Raw genomic sequence first — 15,673 nt, forward strand, 5'->3', positions numbered from 1 at the left:
ATTTTTTAAATTTCTGCTTGTGTACAGGTAGTAAACACCTATTAAGCATTACTTATTGCAGTTTTTAACAACTATTCTATGTGGTACAATAATGTTTAATTTTGTAAATCATTAAAAAAGCTGATGTTCTTTAAAGGAGCAAATTAGTGGAAGCACCAAGGTCAGAAAGAACCAGTATAATGCTGAAGTCAGATAATGCTGAAGACTGTGGAAAGTAATGCCAATGAAATTAAGAACAAACTGATTTAGTAGCAAAGGAGATTATCATATTGGGGACTTACCTGTATTACATCCTCTGTGCTGTTATTTGTTTGTTAGTTTTGGGATTTATTGGGCGCATCGGCAACTATGACCATAGTGCGCCATCTGTGTTGTGATGACTGCTGACATTAATAGTTATAACACATTTGTAATATATAGTATATTTGCAATATTTGTAATCAGTTATAATATTTTTTAAGAGTTTTAAAAATCTCATTATACCAAGAAATGTTAATTCCCAGCAATCCCAGATAAGTTAGTGTATGTTGAAAGAAAAAATAGATTTTTATAATAGTCAATTGTTCTCTTGTTATTCATAAACATTTCCCATTAACTCATTACCATCAGCCAAAATCAAAGTTATGTAGTCATCCAAGAGTCAAAAAAGAACCTTTGAAGATTAAAATGAACACTTTGATGTTTGTTTTATTTTCTAACATATTTTATCTGGATAGCATTAACTTATATATTTCATCAAGTATTTTTTTATATTTCAGATTAAAATTATTGATTCCAATGGAAAAATTGTTCCTGTTGGCACTAAAGGTGAAATCTGTTGTCGTGGTTTTGGTGTATTCCTTGGCTACTTTGAAGATAAAACTAAAACTGATGAAGTTATAGATTCTACCAGATGGTATCACACTGGGTAAGTCCTATGAAGGTGTGAATTCCAGTAAAATCTGGTTAATACAAACTCAGTTTATACAAAGTACTCATTTATATGAAGAACATGTCATACCCCTGTGAAAGGATAGGCTTTTCTATGTAAATATATTCGTTTATTACAAAATTCGGTTAATATGTATTACAAAGTTTGTTTTCACCCCATGAGAAATAAATATTATTATTTTGTACGTTTAATACAAATCTTGGTCTGATTATTACTTCTGGCACCCAGTTCCCTGCTTCCCAAAGGATGGCACTGACTTGTTAGAATTATAAACAAAACCAGTTTATGGTAGGTACAACTTAAGTATACTCTGAAAAACACTGTGAAGGATGCGTTGTTAAATTAACAAAGTAATAAAAAAAATTTTCTAAGTTGTTTACATACACTCCCTCACTCTCCACAGGAAAAGGTCAGCTGCAATTCTTATGCCAGTTCAAAGCTTTTACTATGGTGTACAGTAATCTATTTTTTGTGCCATTTTATCTGAGCTGATGTCTTTTTTTGAAACTTGTCTTTAAATTAATTTAAAGTTTTTAAATCTTATCTAGCAGTGTTATGGTGACAAAACGTAAATGGATGGAATTAAGCCTGAAAATTAAACTGAAAATTATAACAGGCTGATAGGATGGAACAGAGCAAAATGGACATTTCAAAGGAATAACAACATCCCTTTACCAACTTTATCTACAATACTGAAAAACAAAAAATACTAGACGTGCACGACACTGGAGCAGCAATAAAAAACAGAAAACAAATTCATGGTCAAAACACAAGCAGCTCGAAACAAAACTTTGAGTGGTACCAACAAATGCATGCATCTAATTTGCCAATATCAGGTTGATTTTGCAAAGAAAAGCAAATTATCTAGCTCAGCAACATGGAATTAGCGATTTCAAATGCAGCAGTGGCTGGCTTCAAAGATTTAAAGACAGGAATAACTTGGTTTCGCAAAATGTTTGCGGTGAGTCTGGATTAGTCGACAAAGAAAAGGCTATAGACTGGTTGTGTTCTGTACGGTCCATTCTTGAAAAATATTGACAAAGGATATTTTTAATCTTGATGAGATAGGTTTATTATATATAATAATTTGCTGCCAAGCAAACCATTTGCTATTTGTGGAGAGGCCCGTCATGGAGGAAAATTAAGTAAACAGACTCGCTGTTCTGTTATGCTGCAATTCAGATGGCAGTACAAAAATATGCCCACTTGAGATTGGTAAGTTTTCCAAGCAAAGATGTTTTAAAGAAGTTAACCATCGCCAGTCATCGCCTGATCAACGATCGCCAGTATGGATTCCGTCAGTGTCGATCCACTGGTGATATTCTGTCTTATGTTACCCATTTATGGACTAATTCAATGGAAAGGTTCGGTGAAACACAAGTAGTTGCTCTTGACATCTCAAAGGCTTTTGATCGTTTTTGGCATAAAGGTCTTCTAAACATGCTTCCATCTTATGGTTTGCCAGCTGTTTTTAGTAATTGGTTATCCAGTTTTCTCTCTGATTGCTCACTGAGGGTGATGGTAGATGGCTCTCTGTCTTCTAACTTCTCCACTAATGCCGGTTTCCCCCAAGGTTCAGTTCTTTCCCTCACTCTTTTTCGGTGCCTCCGTAGCCAGGTGGGAAGGAGCAGTAGTGCATAGTACACGCTTCTTGATTAGACCGGGGTTCGAGCCCGTCACCACCAAATACGGAGAATGTGGAAAGGTGAGGGAATGACCATCGCATATCCCGGAGCAGTATGGCCTTAGTTGCTAATGCTCCTAAAAACCAAATAACAAACAAAAAACTTTCCATTTTGAGAAACCTTGTCCTGCTCAATCAGCTTCAACTTCTCGAAAATCTGCTACCAATTCCTTAAATGCCAATCTTCAGATAATTCTCCAGTGGGGTAAAGACAACTTAGTTGATTTCAACCCTTCTAAAACTCAGTCTTGTCTTATATCTCGCAAAGAGAATTCTTCTGCTCCTATGCTTATATTTAGTGACACTCCGATTTCTAGGCAAAATGATATATCTCTTTTGGGGATTACCCTGACTTCTAATCTTTCTTGACACAAGCACATTACAAATATTGCTTCCTCTGCATCTAAAAAACTTGGTTTTCTCTTTCGCTCTCGACGTTACTTTTCTTCCAAACAGCTGCTCACTCTGTATAAATCGCAAATTTGCCCTGCCATAGAATATTGTTCCCACATCTGGGGTGGTGCCCCCAAAACCTCTCTCAGGCTTCTTGATTCCATTCAGAAGAGGGCAGTTAGGTTAATTAATGATTCATCTCTAACAGAGTCTCTCCACTCGCTTTCTCATAGATGTACTGTTTCTGCTGCATGCCTCTTCTACAGATACTTCCATGAGCACTGTTCTTCTGAATTGGCTTCTATAATTCCTGGTCTCTCTTTCAAAACAGTCCAAACACGTGCCGCCACCAGCCATCATCCATTTACTGTCCAACTTCAAACCCACAGAACCAACTTTTCATCTTCCTCATTTATTCATTCAACTGCCGTTTTCTGGAACAACCTACCTTCATACATATTTCCTGAAAATTACAATCTACAGAAGTTCAATTCCAATGTCAACAAATATCTTCTTTCGTCTTCTCAACCTCCAACCCAAGCATGGTACTAAGTACTATAAGGTTCTAATACCTCTCGTGTTTAGGGTTCACATAAAAAAAAAAAAACCAACTTCCCAGTGATTATGAGGCCAATAGAAGTGCTTGGCATATGGTCAGAATTTTTCAGTCTTGGTTATCAAGAGTGAACAGAAGAATGGCTTCAGAAAAAAGGAACTAGAATTATGAATCTAAAATCATGAAAACTGTTGTACAGCACATCTGCCGAGACACTTAAGTTTACAAATATACTGCTGTTGTTTTTACCTCCCATTACCACCAGTTTTATGTAGCTACTGGATCAAGGCATTATTTATAATCACAAGAGAGCAAATAGAGCCTACCTGATAAGGTACTTGATCCGCAACGTAGGAGGGAACAATTTTCAGCCAAATTGGAATGTCTTGGATGCTATCTGTAATCTTGTTATTTCTTGGGACAGTATTGCATCAACTGCTTCAGAAAGAGTGGCTTTGGAGAGAATATCATCGAAAAACATGGTACAGCAGAAGAATGTGATAGCAACATTGAGGAATGAGGGAAGTCGAAAGAGCATATGGATTTTGTTGGCAAATATGAAGAGTTTGTGAAGGTGGATGATGAAGTTTCTACCATATCAATGCAACACCAGAGGAGCTGCTGAGGTCCATGTTTTTGTTACCAGTGACAGCGAAAGTGAAGCATACACACTGCCATCTAAAAAAGATGCCCAAAATGCATTGAGCATAATAGAGAATGTGTTGGCCTGCAGTAATGTTGATAAAGAAACAACTATTGCATTTGATAATGTCTGTGCTGTAGTTAAAAATGCATATAGGATAAAAACTGTGTGAAGAACATTGGATTCGTTCTTTAAATTAGATTAATTTATCAAAAAGTTAATGGTTTGTATGTCTCCTTTTATATTAAGATTAATTCTTTTTACTGAGATACTAATATATTGTACATATCAAAATACATACAGCACGATATTTTCATTTCTGTTAATTGTTTTTCTCTTAGTTTATGTTATAAATAAAATAAAATCTTTAAAAAGTGTTATTCCTATTACTGTATTGTTAGACAAGGCTTTTGTTTTTTAATTTTTTATTTTATTTTATTAATTTAAGTTATTTATTTTTGATATTATTATTATTATTAGATATATAGTATGTGCCAAAATAAAAAAAAAAAAAAGGTAAAATTTTGACACTTTTGAGGGGGATCATTACTACAAACCCTGTTAATACAAAACGTGAAAATTTTGGTCCCTTGAACTTTGTATTAACGAGATTCGATTGTATTGCTATTAGAATTAGCCATATGGTGCAAGGAAGCCCCTGGCTTTTTTTGCACCAACCAAAACAGAAAAATAAACAAACTACCTGTGTGTTTCTCTTAGCATTAGTACAGGCATTTGATGCAAGAAAGCAAGCTTATGCAGCATCAGCCAAAAAAAAAAAAAAAAAAAAAAAACACTTCCACTTCACCCCTCTGTTCGTTCAAAATACCTGTCCAGCTGAGCCTTAAACTTATTTAGGCTATCAACCTCCACAACAAGGGATGGAAGTCTGTTCCACCAACCAACTACCCGCTGGCTAAAGGCGAATTTCCGGACATCTATCCTACATCTGTCTTCCCTCAATTTGAATTTATGCCCTCTCAGGTGATTATTCTGAGCTAGAGGAAGAATCCCATCAGCATTGAGCATGCTCAATCCATTCAAGCCACTTCTAGCATCATGGTACTTAGATCAACTCCTTAAACTGTCAATACAAAATTCAGCTGCACAGTAGCTATCAGCTGTTCTTTGAATTTTTCCAAGCTGTCAGACTAATCTACCCATACAGGTAACTCATTCTAATAATTAGCAACTCACTGGCTATAAAGAAACTTCCTACAATTCATTCTAAACTTCTTCTGTAATTTGAATTTATTGCCCCTAGTTCTGTTGCAATCATTTATAAGGGTGAATATTTTGCCTTCCTTCATTTTACTATCCCCTCTCAGATGGGATAAATAGTGCTTTACAGTGTTATATTCTTGCCACTGCTCTACACTGCACAGAGGAGAGAACTTATGTTAGCCTGTATTGTAATTCCTAAATCCCATTCTTCATTTACTATTTTTAATTCAACCTCACCGAGTATATAAGTTATTTTAGAGTTGTTATTCTCTGAGTGTATGACCTTTTTTTTTCTTGTATTAAAACACACCTGCAACTTTTCTGAACACCATTGATGCCTACACAGGTCATCTTGTAGGAATGCCATATGGTGCTGATTGTTCGCGACTGTTCCAAACTTGACATCATCTGCAGATTTTAACATCGCACTTTCCATCCCATTAGCATTAGAGGCATATGATGCAAGAAAGCAAGCTTATGCAGCATCAGCCAAAAAAAAAACCCCTTCCATTTCACCCCTCCATTCGTTCCAAATCCCTGTCCAGCTAAGCCTTAAATTTATTTAGGCTATTAGCTTCCACAACAACAGATGGAAGCCTGTTCCACCAATCAACTACCTGCTGGCTAAAGGCAAATTTCCACACATCTATTCTACAACTATCTTTCCTCAATTTTAAACTGTGCCCCCTCAGGTTCTTAGTCTGAGCAAGAGGAAGAATCCCATCAGCATTCAGCTTGCTCAACCCATTCAAGGCCTTATACACCTCAATCAGATCACCTCGCAGGTGCCTACTCTCCAGGCAGTGCCTGGAGAGTAGGCACCTGCACCCCTTTGTTCCCCTCACCAATCATGTTGCCCTTCTTTGTACTCATTATAGCAACTCTACTTCCTTCCTAAAATGAAGCCTCCAGACCTGTGTACACAGTACTCTAGGTGTGGCCTGACCATTTCCTTGTATAATGGGATAATCACCTCCCTGTCCCTGCTAGCAAAATTCCTATATATTATTGACAAGACTCCATGACCTGCCCTGGCAGCCCATCTGAACTGCTCAGCAAACTTCATATTTGACTGCACAATTACCCCCAGGTCTTTTTCACTTTCTCGCAGTTTAGTACCACACAGTTGATACATTTCTCTTTGGTTACTGCTACCCATATGCAGTACTTTGCATTTGTCAATGTTAAACTTCAGTTGCCACTTCTCAGCCCATTTCCCCAACTTATCTAGATCCAGTTGGAGTAGCATACTGTCTTTACTGTCGTTAACAACCCTGCCAACCTTTGTATCATCTGCAAACTTGGACATTAAACCTGATATACCTTCATCAGTATCATTGATAAATATACAAAGCAACAATGGGCCCAACACCAAACCCCGGGAACTCCACAGTGTTTTGTATGAATGTTATTTAAGAAAATTAGAAACAACATTGGTCCCAGTACCAATCTTTGGAAATCTCACTTGTTGGTCCTTGAGGTTGTCACAGACATTCTCTCAGATATGCCAGACAAGCTGTACTTGCTACCTGGGAGTCTGAAACACTGATTGAACTGATATTCGGGTGACACTCAAGTCAAGTGGACTCAATTTCGGCGAAGTACGGACGGTCCGTGACAGCCAAATCCTCTGCTTGCACCTTCACGATGGTGGGACTGTTAGTAATCCTGGGTATAACCTCCATGCACAAGTACATGGTGGGTGACCACCCGGGTGTGAACCAATGTAAGCAGGGGTCCACATGGAGGAATGCCGACCCTCTATGTTACCAGGCAGTACTAGGTGGTAGATGACACTCATCAACCGGTGCAATACCACCACTTTGCTTATTGGAGGCTTGAAGTGGTGGAACCCATGTTTAGTCTCTAGAGCTAAGTTCCGGTCAAACCTTCCCTATCTCTTCCATCATGCAGTATGATTGATGACTTTTGAGTTTATGATGAACATCATGGCAAGATCCAATATTCCTTACATTTTGAGGGGACAGCTCTAAAATGATGTTCGCAGGCCGGCCACTAGTTAATACACCGGACCAAACCTATTGGTAACTCTCTAAGAGGCTACCAGATCAGCTAGTGTATAATCTTGCTGCCTCTACTCTGCCAGATAGTGACTGGAGGAAGTCCGAGTAGTGTGCATGCGGGGAACATTGTCAAGGCCACATTATGTCAAGGATCTGGATATATTCTTACCATGTGTACGCCCTATCCAAAAATTTCATTACTTCATACAGCATGTCCCACCCACTTTTTCTTACTATTGAATACACCATGAATTGTCAAACTAATAGAGCAAACTTATCTGTGAAAAGATCTGAACCTCCCAAGCACTTCCTAATTAATTTCACAAATATACATGGTCTCAATTCTAATCTCAATGATGTCCATTTCCACTTGCAGTCTGCCAAACCCCATGTACTTTTTCTGACAGAATCTCAGTTATCGGTTGATTCAACTACTGCTCATCTCAGATGTCCAAATTATTCGCTGTATGATCTCTTTCGCCTCAAAGGTGGTACTTGTGCATATGTCCGTTCTGATATTCCGTCTCAGAGACTTGGCAATTTGGAATCTCCTGTCTTTGATATTCTCTGCCTTAAAATCTCTCTACCTCATTGTGTCAAATTCATCTGTTGTCTCTACCGTTCTCCCAACTCCACTAATCACTTGGAGCTCTTTGACTTCCTCTCTTTACAACTTGTCTTTCTTCAGTCCAACTTTCCTAACAGTAAGGTAATTTTCCTTGGTGATTTTAATGTTCACAACTCCTGCTGGCTTCCGTTTTCTAGTCACACCGACCCAGCTGTTCGAGATGCTGAGGCTTTTGCAATTACTAATGACCTGGCACAGATTGTTCATTTACCTACAAGAATATCGGACAATCCTAACCATACAGCCAACACACTTGATCTTTTTCTCATAAACAACCCTTCTAAGTACACTGTCGAAATGAGAGGTCCTTTAGGCACTTCAGATCAAAACTTGGTGATTGTCTCTTCTCCAATGGAACCTTTATCTCATGGCTATTCCCAACCTCGTGTTGTTTGGCATTACAAGAATGCAAAATAGGATGACCTGCGAGATTTCTTTTCTTCTTTTCCCTGGTCGGATTACTGTTTCAAAACTTCTGATGTCAGCGTTTGCTCAGATCATGTCAGTGAAATTATTCTTGCAGGAATGGAATCCTTTATCTCACATTCCACTTTAAAATCTTATCCTCTATCTAAACCTTGGTTTTCCAATAAATGTGCTAAGGCTGTTCAAGAGAAGAATGTTACATATTGTAATTGGCTCATTTCTAATTCTTCAGTTTCATTTTCTGCCTATACCAAAGCTCGCAACAATTGTAAAGTAGTTATTAATCAGTCCAAACTAGAGTTTGAACAGGCTAAGAGTAGAAAACTTGCTTCTTGCCTTAATGATAGCCGAGAATTCTGGTCTCTTGCCAAAGCTATTGGCCGCAACTTTTGCCCATTTCTGCTCCCACCTCTGTCCAAACCAGGTGCTTCTGTTGTCACTTCAGCCAAGGATAAAGCTGACCTGCTAGCATCCCATTTTTCTTCCAACTCATGTATTAGTGATCTTGGTAAAACACCTCCCACCATTCCCAACACACTCCATTCAATGCCCCCTGTGGTCTTCCGTCAAAAGGATGTCAGAAGGATTTTGAAGAATCTTGATTCTAAGAAAGCTCCAGATCCCGATGGTATTTTTCCACTTGTTCTCAAAACCTGTGCTCCTGAACTTACTCCTATTCTTTGCCACCTTTTTTCACTTTCTTATTCCAAAGTTGTTTTTCCTTCTGCTTGGAAATGTGCTCATATTCAGCCATTTCCTAAAAAAGGGTGACAAATCCCTCCCATCCAATTATCGTCCCATTGCAATTACTTCTACTCTTTCTAAAGTAATGGAGAAATCAATTAACCCGCAACTCTTAAACTACCTAGAAACCTTCCGTCTGATCAACGATCGCCAGTATGGATTCCGTCAGTGTCGATCCACTGGTGATATTCTGGCTTATGTTACCCATTTATGGACTAATTCAATGGAAAGGTTCGGTGAAACAGAAGTAGTTGCTCTTGACATCTCAAAGGCTTTCGATCATGTTTGGCATAAAGGTCTTCTAAACAAGCTTCCATCTTATGGTTAGCCAATTGTTTTTTGTAATTGGTTATCCAGATTTGTTTCTGATCGTTCACTGAGGGTGATGGTAGATGGCTCTCTGTCTTCTAACTTCTCCACTAATGCCGGTGTCCCCCAAGGTTCAGTTCTTTCCCCCACTCTTTTCCTCTTGTATATTAATGACCTTCTTCCATTGACTGGAAATCCTATCCATAGTTTTGCTGATGATAGCACGTTGCATACCACTTTCCATTTTGAGAAACCTTGTCCTACTGGATCAGCTTCAACTTCTCGGAAATCTGCTACCAATTCCTTAAATGCTGATCTTCAGGTAATTCTCCAGTGGGGTAAAGACAACTTAGTTGAATTCATCCCTTCTAAAACTCAGTCTTGTCTTATATCTCGCAAAAAGGATTCTTCTGCTCCTATGCTTATCTTTAGTGACACTCCGATTTCTAGGCAAAATGATATATCTCTTTTGGGGATTACCCTGACTTCTAATCTCTCTTGGCACAAGCACATTACAAATATTGCTTCCTCTGCATCTAAAAAACTTGGTTTTCTCTGTCGCTCTCGGCGTTACTTTTATTCTAAACAGCTGCTCACTCTGTTAAATCCCAAATCCGCCCTGCCAAGGAATATTGTTCCCACATCTGGGGCGGTGCCCCCAAAACCTCTCTCAGGCTTCTTGATTCCATTCAGAAGAGGGCAGTTAGGTTAATTAATGATTCATCACTAACAGAGACTCTCCACTCGCTGTCTCACAGACGTACTGTTCCTGCTGCATGCCTCTTCTACAGATACTTCCATGGGCACTGTTCTTCTGAATTGGCTTCTATAATTCCCACTCTCACTTTCAAAACAGTCTGAACACGTGCTGCCACCAGCCAATATCCATTTACTGTCCAACTCCAAACAAGTCCAGTGTCAACAAATATCTTCTTTCATCGTCTCAACCTCCAACCCAAGCACGGTACTAAGTACTATATGTTCTAATACCTCTCGTGTTTGTGGTTTACATATAAAAAAAAAAAAAAATAGATCAATGTGAAGAGTAACCATAACCATGCCATCTGCTTCCCTGCCTGTTGCCACCTTGTGATCCATCTAAGGATTTTACCAATGATCCCAACATGTTCCACCTTATACAGTGCGGAAGAAATGTATTGCTAGTTTTAATGATGTTAATTTTATGCATAACAGGTTAGCATTGATTTCTTCCACAAGAATAAAAATTGTGATGCATCATTATCTGATAACATAAATGCATTAGTTAGCTTTATTTTGTAGAGGTCAGTTACTGTTGAACTGTTATATTAACATAAATAACATTGGTAAAATAAAGGATATAATTGTTCCATTTACATTTATTATTTTCTTCAGAAAGATTTTATGCAGTGAATAACAGTGCACTTTTGTAAAGAAAGAAATATGCTCTCTTACTTAGAAAAAGTTAACTGTAAAAGTGACATTGACTGGTGTCAATAATGCAGAGAGAGAGAGAGATCTGATTATCACCAGCTCATCATCATCATCAGCCATTTTCAATCCACTGGAGGATGAAGGCCTCTCCAGCAACTTTCCAGTTCCTTCTGTTTTGAGCACTGGCCATCCATTTACTACCCACAAACTCATGAATTTCATCTATCCATCTCCGCCTTTGTCTTCCAGATTTTCTTCTAGCTCCTCTTGGATACCGTTCTGTTATTTTCTTAGTCCATCTGTCATCATGTCTACGAGCTATGTGTCCTGCCCAAGACCATTTTAGTTCTTTAGTTTTGATAAGATTGGTTCATTATTTCACGTTTCAGACAAACTGGGATAATGCTCTTCAGTATCTGACTATATTTCTTGAATGCTATCCATCCAAAATTTATTCTTCTCTTGACGTCCAGCCATTTATCATTATTACAGCTAATAATGTGTCCCAGATAAGTATATGACTCCACCTTTTCAATTACTGCTCCTTCAATCAATATGTCCCTTTCTGTGGCATACTTGTTCATCATTACTTTTGTTTTTGCCATATTCATCTTTAGTCCAAAATCTTTACTAACTGTGCATAACTGATTAAGATTTTCCTCTAATTCTTTGGGATCGTGGCTTATGACCACAATGTCATCTGCAAATCGTAAATGATTTAGGTACTCTCCGTTCACATTGACTCCTTTCTGCGACCAGTCTAATCTTCTGAAAGCTTCCTCAAGGGCAGCAGTAAACAGCTTCGGAGATATTGTGTTTCCTTGTCGAACTCCTTTCTCGATTTTAAATTTCCTACTGTCTTTGTCTAATCTAATAAAGGAGGTAGCACTCTCATATATTTTCTTCAAAACCATAATATGTGGGGTATCCGTGCCTTGTCTTTCCAGTGCCCGAAACATTGCCTTATGCTGTATGGAGTCAAATGCCTTTTCATAATCCACAAATGCCAGGCATAATGGTGTTTTATATTCATTTGCTTTCTCCATTAGCTGTGATATTACGTGAAGGTGATCCATAGTTGAGAATCCTGTCCTAAAGCCAGCTTGCTCTTTCGGTTGATTCTCATCAAGTATTCTTTCTAATCTGTTAGTAATAACCCTTGTGAACAACTTGTTGATGTGGGATAACAAGCTAATTGGTCTATAATTTCCAATTTCTGATTTATCTCCTTTCTTATGCAGCAAAACTATGATTGCATTATTCCACTGCTTAGGCGTCACACCTTTTCTAAAACACTTTGTGAAGAGTCTTGCCAGTTTTTGTGTTATATCTCTTCCTCCCAATTTTAACAACTCTACAGTAACTTCATCTTCCCCGGGCTTTCTGATTCTTCATTTTCTTCAATGCATGTTCTACCTCATCAGGAAGAATATCAGGTATGTCGTTATGCGTTGCTACTTTGCAATCCATCTTCCTCACTGCTGGCATCATTCCCTTGCTCCTTGTATAATTCTCTATAGTAGTCTTCTGCTATTTGAATTATGCCTTCTCTGCTGTTTATAAGTACACCATCGCTATTCTTCAGTTTCAGTATCATTTGTCTTTCTGTATTACTGCTCATGGCTGCTGATTTAAATCCTTTGTTTTCCCTTAATGCTTGTTCTACTTTTCTTGTGTTAAATCTTCTTATGTCCTCTCTGAGTCTCTTTCTAATGGCTTTGCATAACTCAGTATACTCAATTTTCACCCTGTCAGTGTTTGTCTTGCTCTTCATTTGTCGTCTTCGGTTCTTCATGACAAGTGTTTCTTGACTAATTTTTTCTTCTTTGGATTTCTTTTTCCCTATAGGTTTCTTGGGCTTTATCACTTTCAGAAAGTTGTAATATTCCTTGTCGATATCTTGGTCCTGAGCAGTCTGCAGAAGCTCAAACTTGTTCTTAAGTTCCAGTACATACTGCTTTTTCTCCTCCTCTGTTATCTCAAAGACCTTTGTATTATTTACTCGAGTCAGTTTTTTCCTTTCCTTTCTTACATCTATATCAAGTGTACATCTTACCATTCTGTGATCACTTCCAACATTTACCTTATTCAAGACGGTAACATCATTCACAATATATCTTCTGTTAATGAGGTCGATTTCATTAGTTGTTAATCCATTTGGACTCTTCCATGTCCACTTTCTGTTCACCTTTTTCTTGAAAAAAGTGTTCATTACTGACAATCCTTGAGATTCTGCAAATTCCACAAGTCTTTTACCAATTCCAAAATTTCCTATAGTTCCTCTTTCTGCGTTGTTTTGCCTTTTTCCAACCTTAGCATTGAAGTCCTTCATAATAATAGTGTAGTGGGTTTTCTGCTCATCTAGAAGACTCTCAATTTCGGTGTACATTTCTTCAACCTCTTCATCATCATGGCTCGATGTTGGTGCATAAATCATTATAACCTTTAGCTTGTACCTCTTAGAAGTCTTGAGTATTAGTCTTGACACCCTTGGTGATGTACTTTTGAATTCTAAAATGTTGTTTTTTAAATCTTTATGGACCAGAAACCCAACTCCACCTTCACTCCTTTCACTGTTTCCATTGGTGTACAGCAGATTTCCACTTGATAAACTTATAAGTGATTCATTTCTTCTTCTTGTTTCAGCCAAACCGATGATATTCCAATTCACATATTCTAATTCCTTTTCCAGCTCTAATATCCTGTCTTCACCGATGAGTGATCTTACGTTATAACAGGAAAACATGCTGCAGGTGATATGCAGAAGAAATGAAGTGATAAATGAAATTTGTAAAACAACTTTTGTCTCATTTCAAATCAATGATTTATTTTTAAATGTTTTTGTGACTAGAATTCAGTCCTGGATTCACCACTATGATCTGGAAAGCAAGAGACAATCAATATCCAAAATAAATTAATGCTTGAACATCAGCTAGCAAAGTGATACATACTGACTGATTTTTGGGACTGAATGGTTTTTATTAACACTGATTTTTTGGAAAAAAGGAATACAATCAAAAGGCAGGTTTAAAAGGAGATTACACAAATATCTGAAACATGAAGATAAAATATAAAACTTGGGATATATTTTTATGTTAATATTATGTTATTATATTATATTATTAAATTAAAAATAAAATTGAATTTTAATATGTTAAAAATTAAGAATTAAAAATATCAAATTAAAACTAATAAAATCAGATAAGAACTGATAAGGAAATTATTAAAGAGTAGTAAAAGACTATATGTCATTAAATTTATCAATTTCAGAAATGTGTATGGCATCTGCAAAAGATTTAAATAAATTATAGACATATAAGCACAAAAGAATGTGGAAGCAAGGTTTAATTTCAACTGTTGCAGCTCTTCAAAGAGTAATTTCTACTTCATTTTGTTGCAGTACAAATGACTTATCTTCATTCCTTTTTAAAACTAATCTGCCATCTTTTGCTGAAAAGAACATGTTTTGTTCACCTTCATAATACCTAAAATTTTTAGAAGAAAATAACTATATATACTTTTCTGAATGGCATCTCTGATTCCATTACTGTTAACTAAGCCAGTCATAATAAATGTGGCACCTTGCCAGCACAGTTCATCTTTCCCATGAACAATTCATAGTACTGTAAGTTTCAACAGCCCTTCATATTTGAGATCACTGTAAAAATAATTATTGGCATCAGGATCAGTATCATTGACATATGTTAATGAGCATATTATTTTTATGTTTTAATAAGAATTTGTTTTCAGATAAGTTAAATAAAAAGAAATTACTTTTGTTACTTAGAGATAGTGGCACTATGGATGAAGATGGATATGTACGAATTGCTGGAAGGTTTAAAGACATGCTTATCAGAGGAGGAGAAAATATTTATCCTGCAGAGATTGAGACAGTACTACACACACATCCAGATATAGCAGAAGCTGAGGTTGGTCTTTCTAACCTAAGTTATATTTATTTTGACTGAATTAGTTAACTATTCATTGAGGTCTCTTTGTCTTTTTGTGTAAGTTTATTTATTAGCATATCTTTTAAAATTTTATTTTAGAATAATATATCTTGATATGAGTATTATCATTTTCTAAATGATTATATAAAAATACAACTGACTCTCATTCAGCTAACTATTATATTTTAACTGTGTTTAGTTGTTAAATCAGTGAAATAATGTTTCAATTTCTGTGGACAAATTATGTCAAACCTGCTAAAATCCACTGCCATGTGATTCATTGATTTGATTTGATTTTAATGGTGCAAAAATATCGAGGATTATAATGTGCCAATAAGAACCATTGATAGACATTTCTGCTAAGAACACCAAAGAATCAGGTAACAACAATGAATGCTCCATGATAATGTACATCACTGTAAAAGTTAAAAGGCTACAGTATGCATGATTTAAGTTGAAAGTGAGCAAATTCTTTTCCATGAAAATGCATATTGCTACATTGCTGAATGCACAAAAAATCTATATGATTTCAAGTGTAAAATGCTGCCTTAAGAATACAGCCTTCACTTGATTCCATTAGTCAGACTGTTTACATTTCATGTCACAAATTTCTATTGCAAAAAAAAGAAACAGTCATCAAATATTGCAAGCTTCACGGATTTTTACTGAACAATCTTAGTGAAATTTCCAATTTTATTGCATTCACTCCATACGTTTTTTAAAATATAAGTAAATTCTTATTATTTGA

The 15,673-nt window shown here is 36.8% G+C and overlaps 1 protein-coding gene across 1 annotated transcript in view; it reads left to right on the plus strand.

The window, feature by feature from the left end:
- The window catches only part of LOC150079653 (medium-chain acyl-CoA ligase ACSF2, mitochondrial-like), a 214,685-nt gene that overhangs the window by 188,704 nt on the left and 10,308 nt on the right, over positions 1-15,673 (plus strand). Inside the window, exons 13-14 of the mRNA XM_090382505.1 lie at positions 759-907; positions 14,763-14,904. Coding sequence (XP_090238631.1) covers positions 759-907; positions 14,763-14,904 — 291 coding nt within the window. The remainder of the gene's footprint in view (positions 1-758; positions 908-14,762; positions 14,905-15,673) is intronic.

Source organism: Mastigoproctus giganteus, chromosome 10, assembly GCF_048544385.1.
Source record: "Mastigoproctus giganteus isolate SK-2022 chromosome 10, ASM4854438v1, whole genome shotgun sequence".
In the NCBI taxonomy this organism is placed as follows: domain Eukaryota; kingdom Metazoa; phylum Arthropoda; class Arachnida; order Uropygi; family Thelyphonidae; genus Mastigoproctus; species Mastigoproctus giganteus.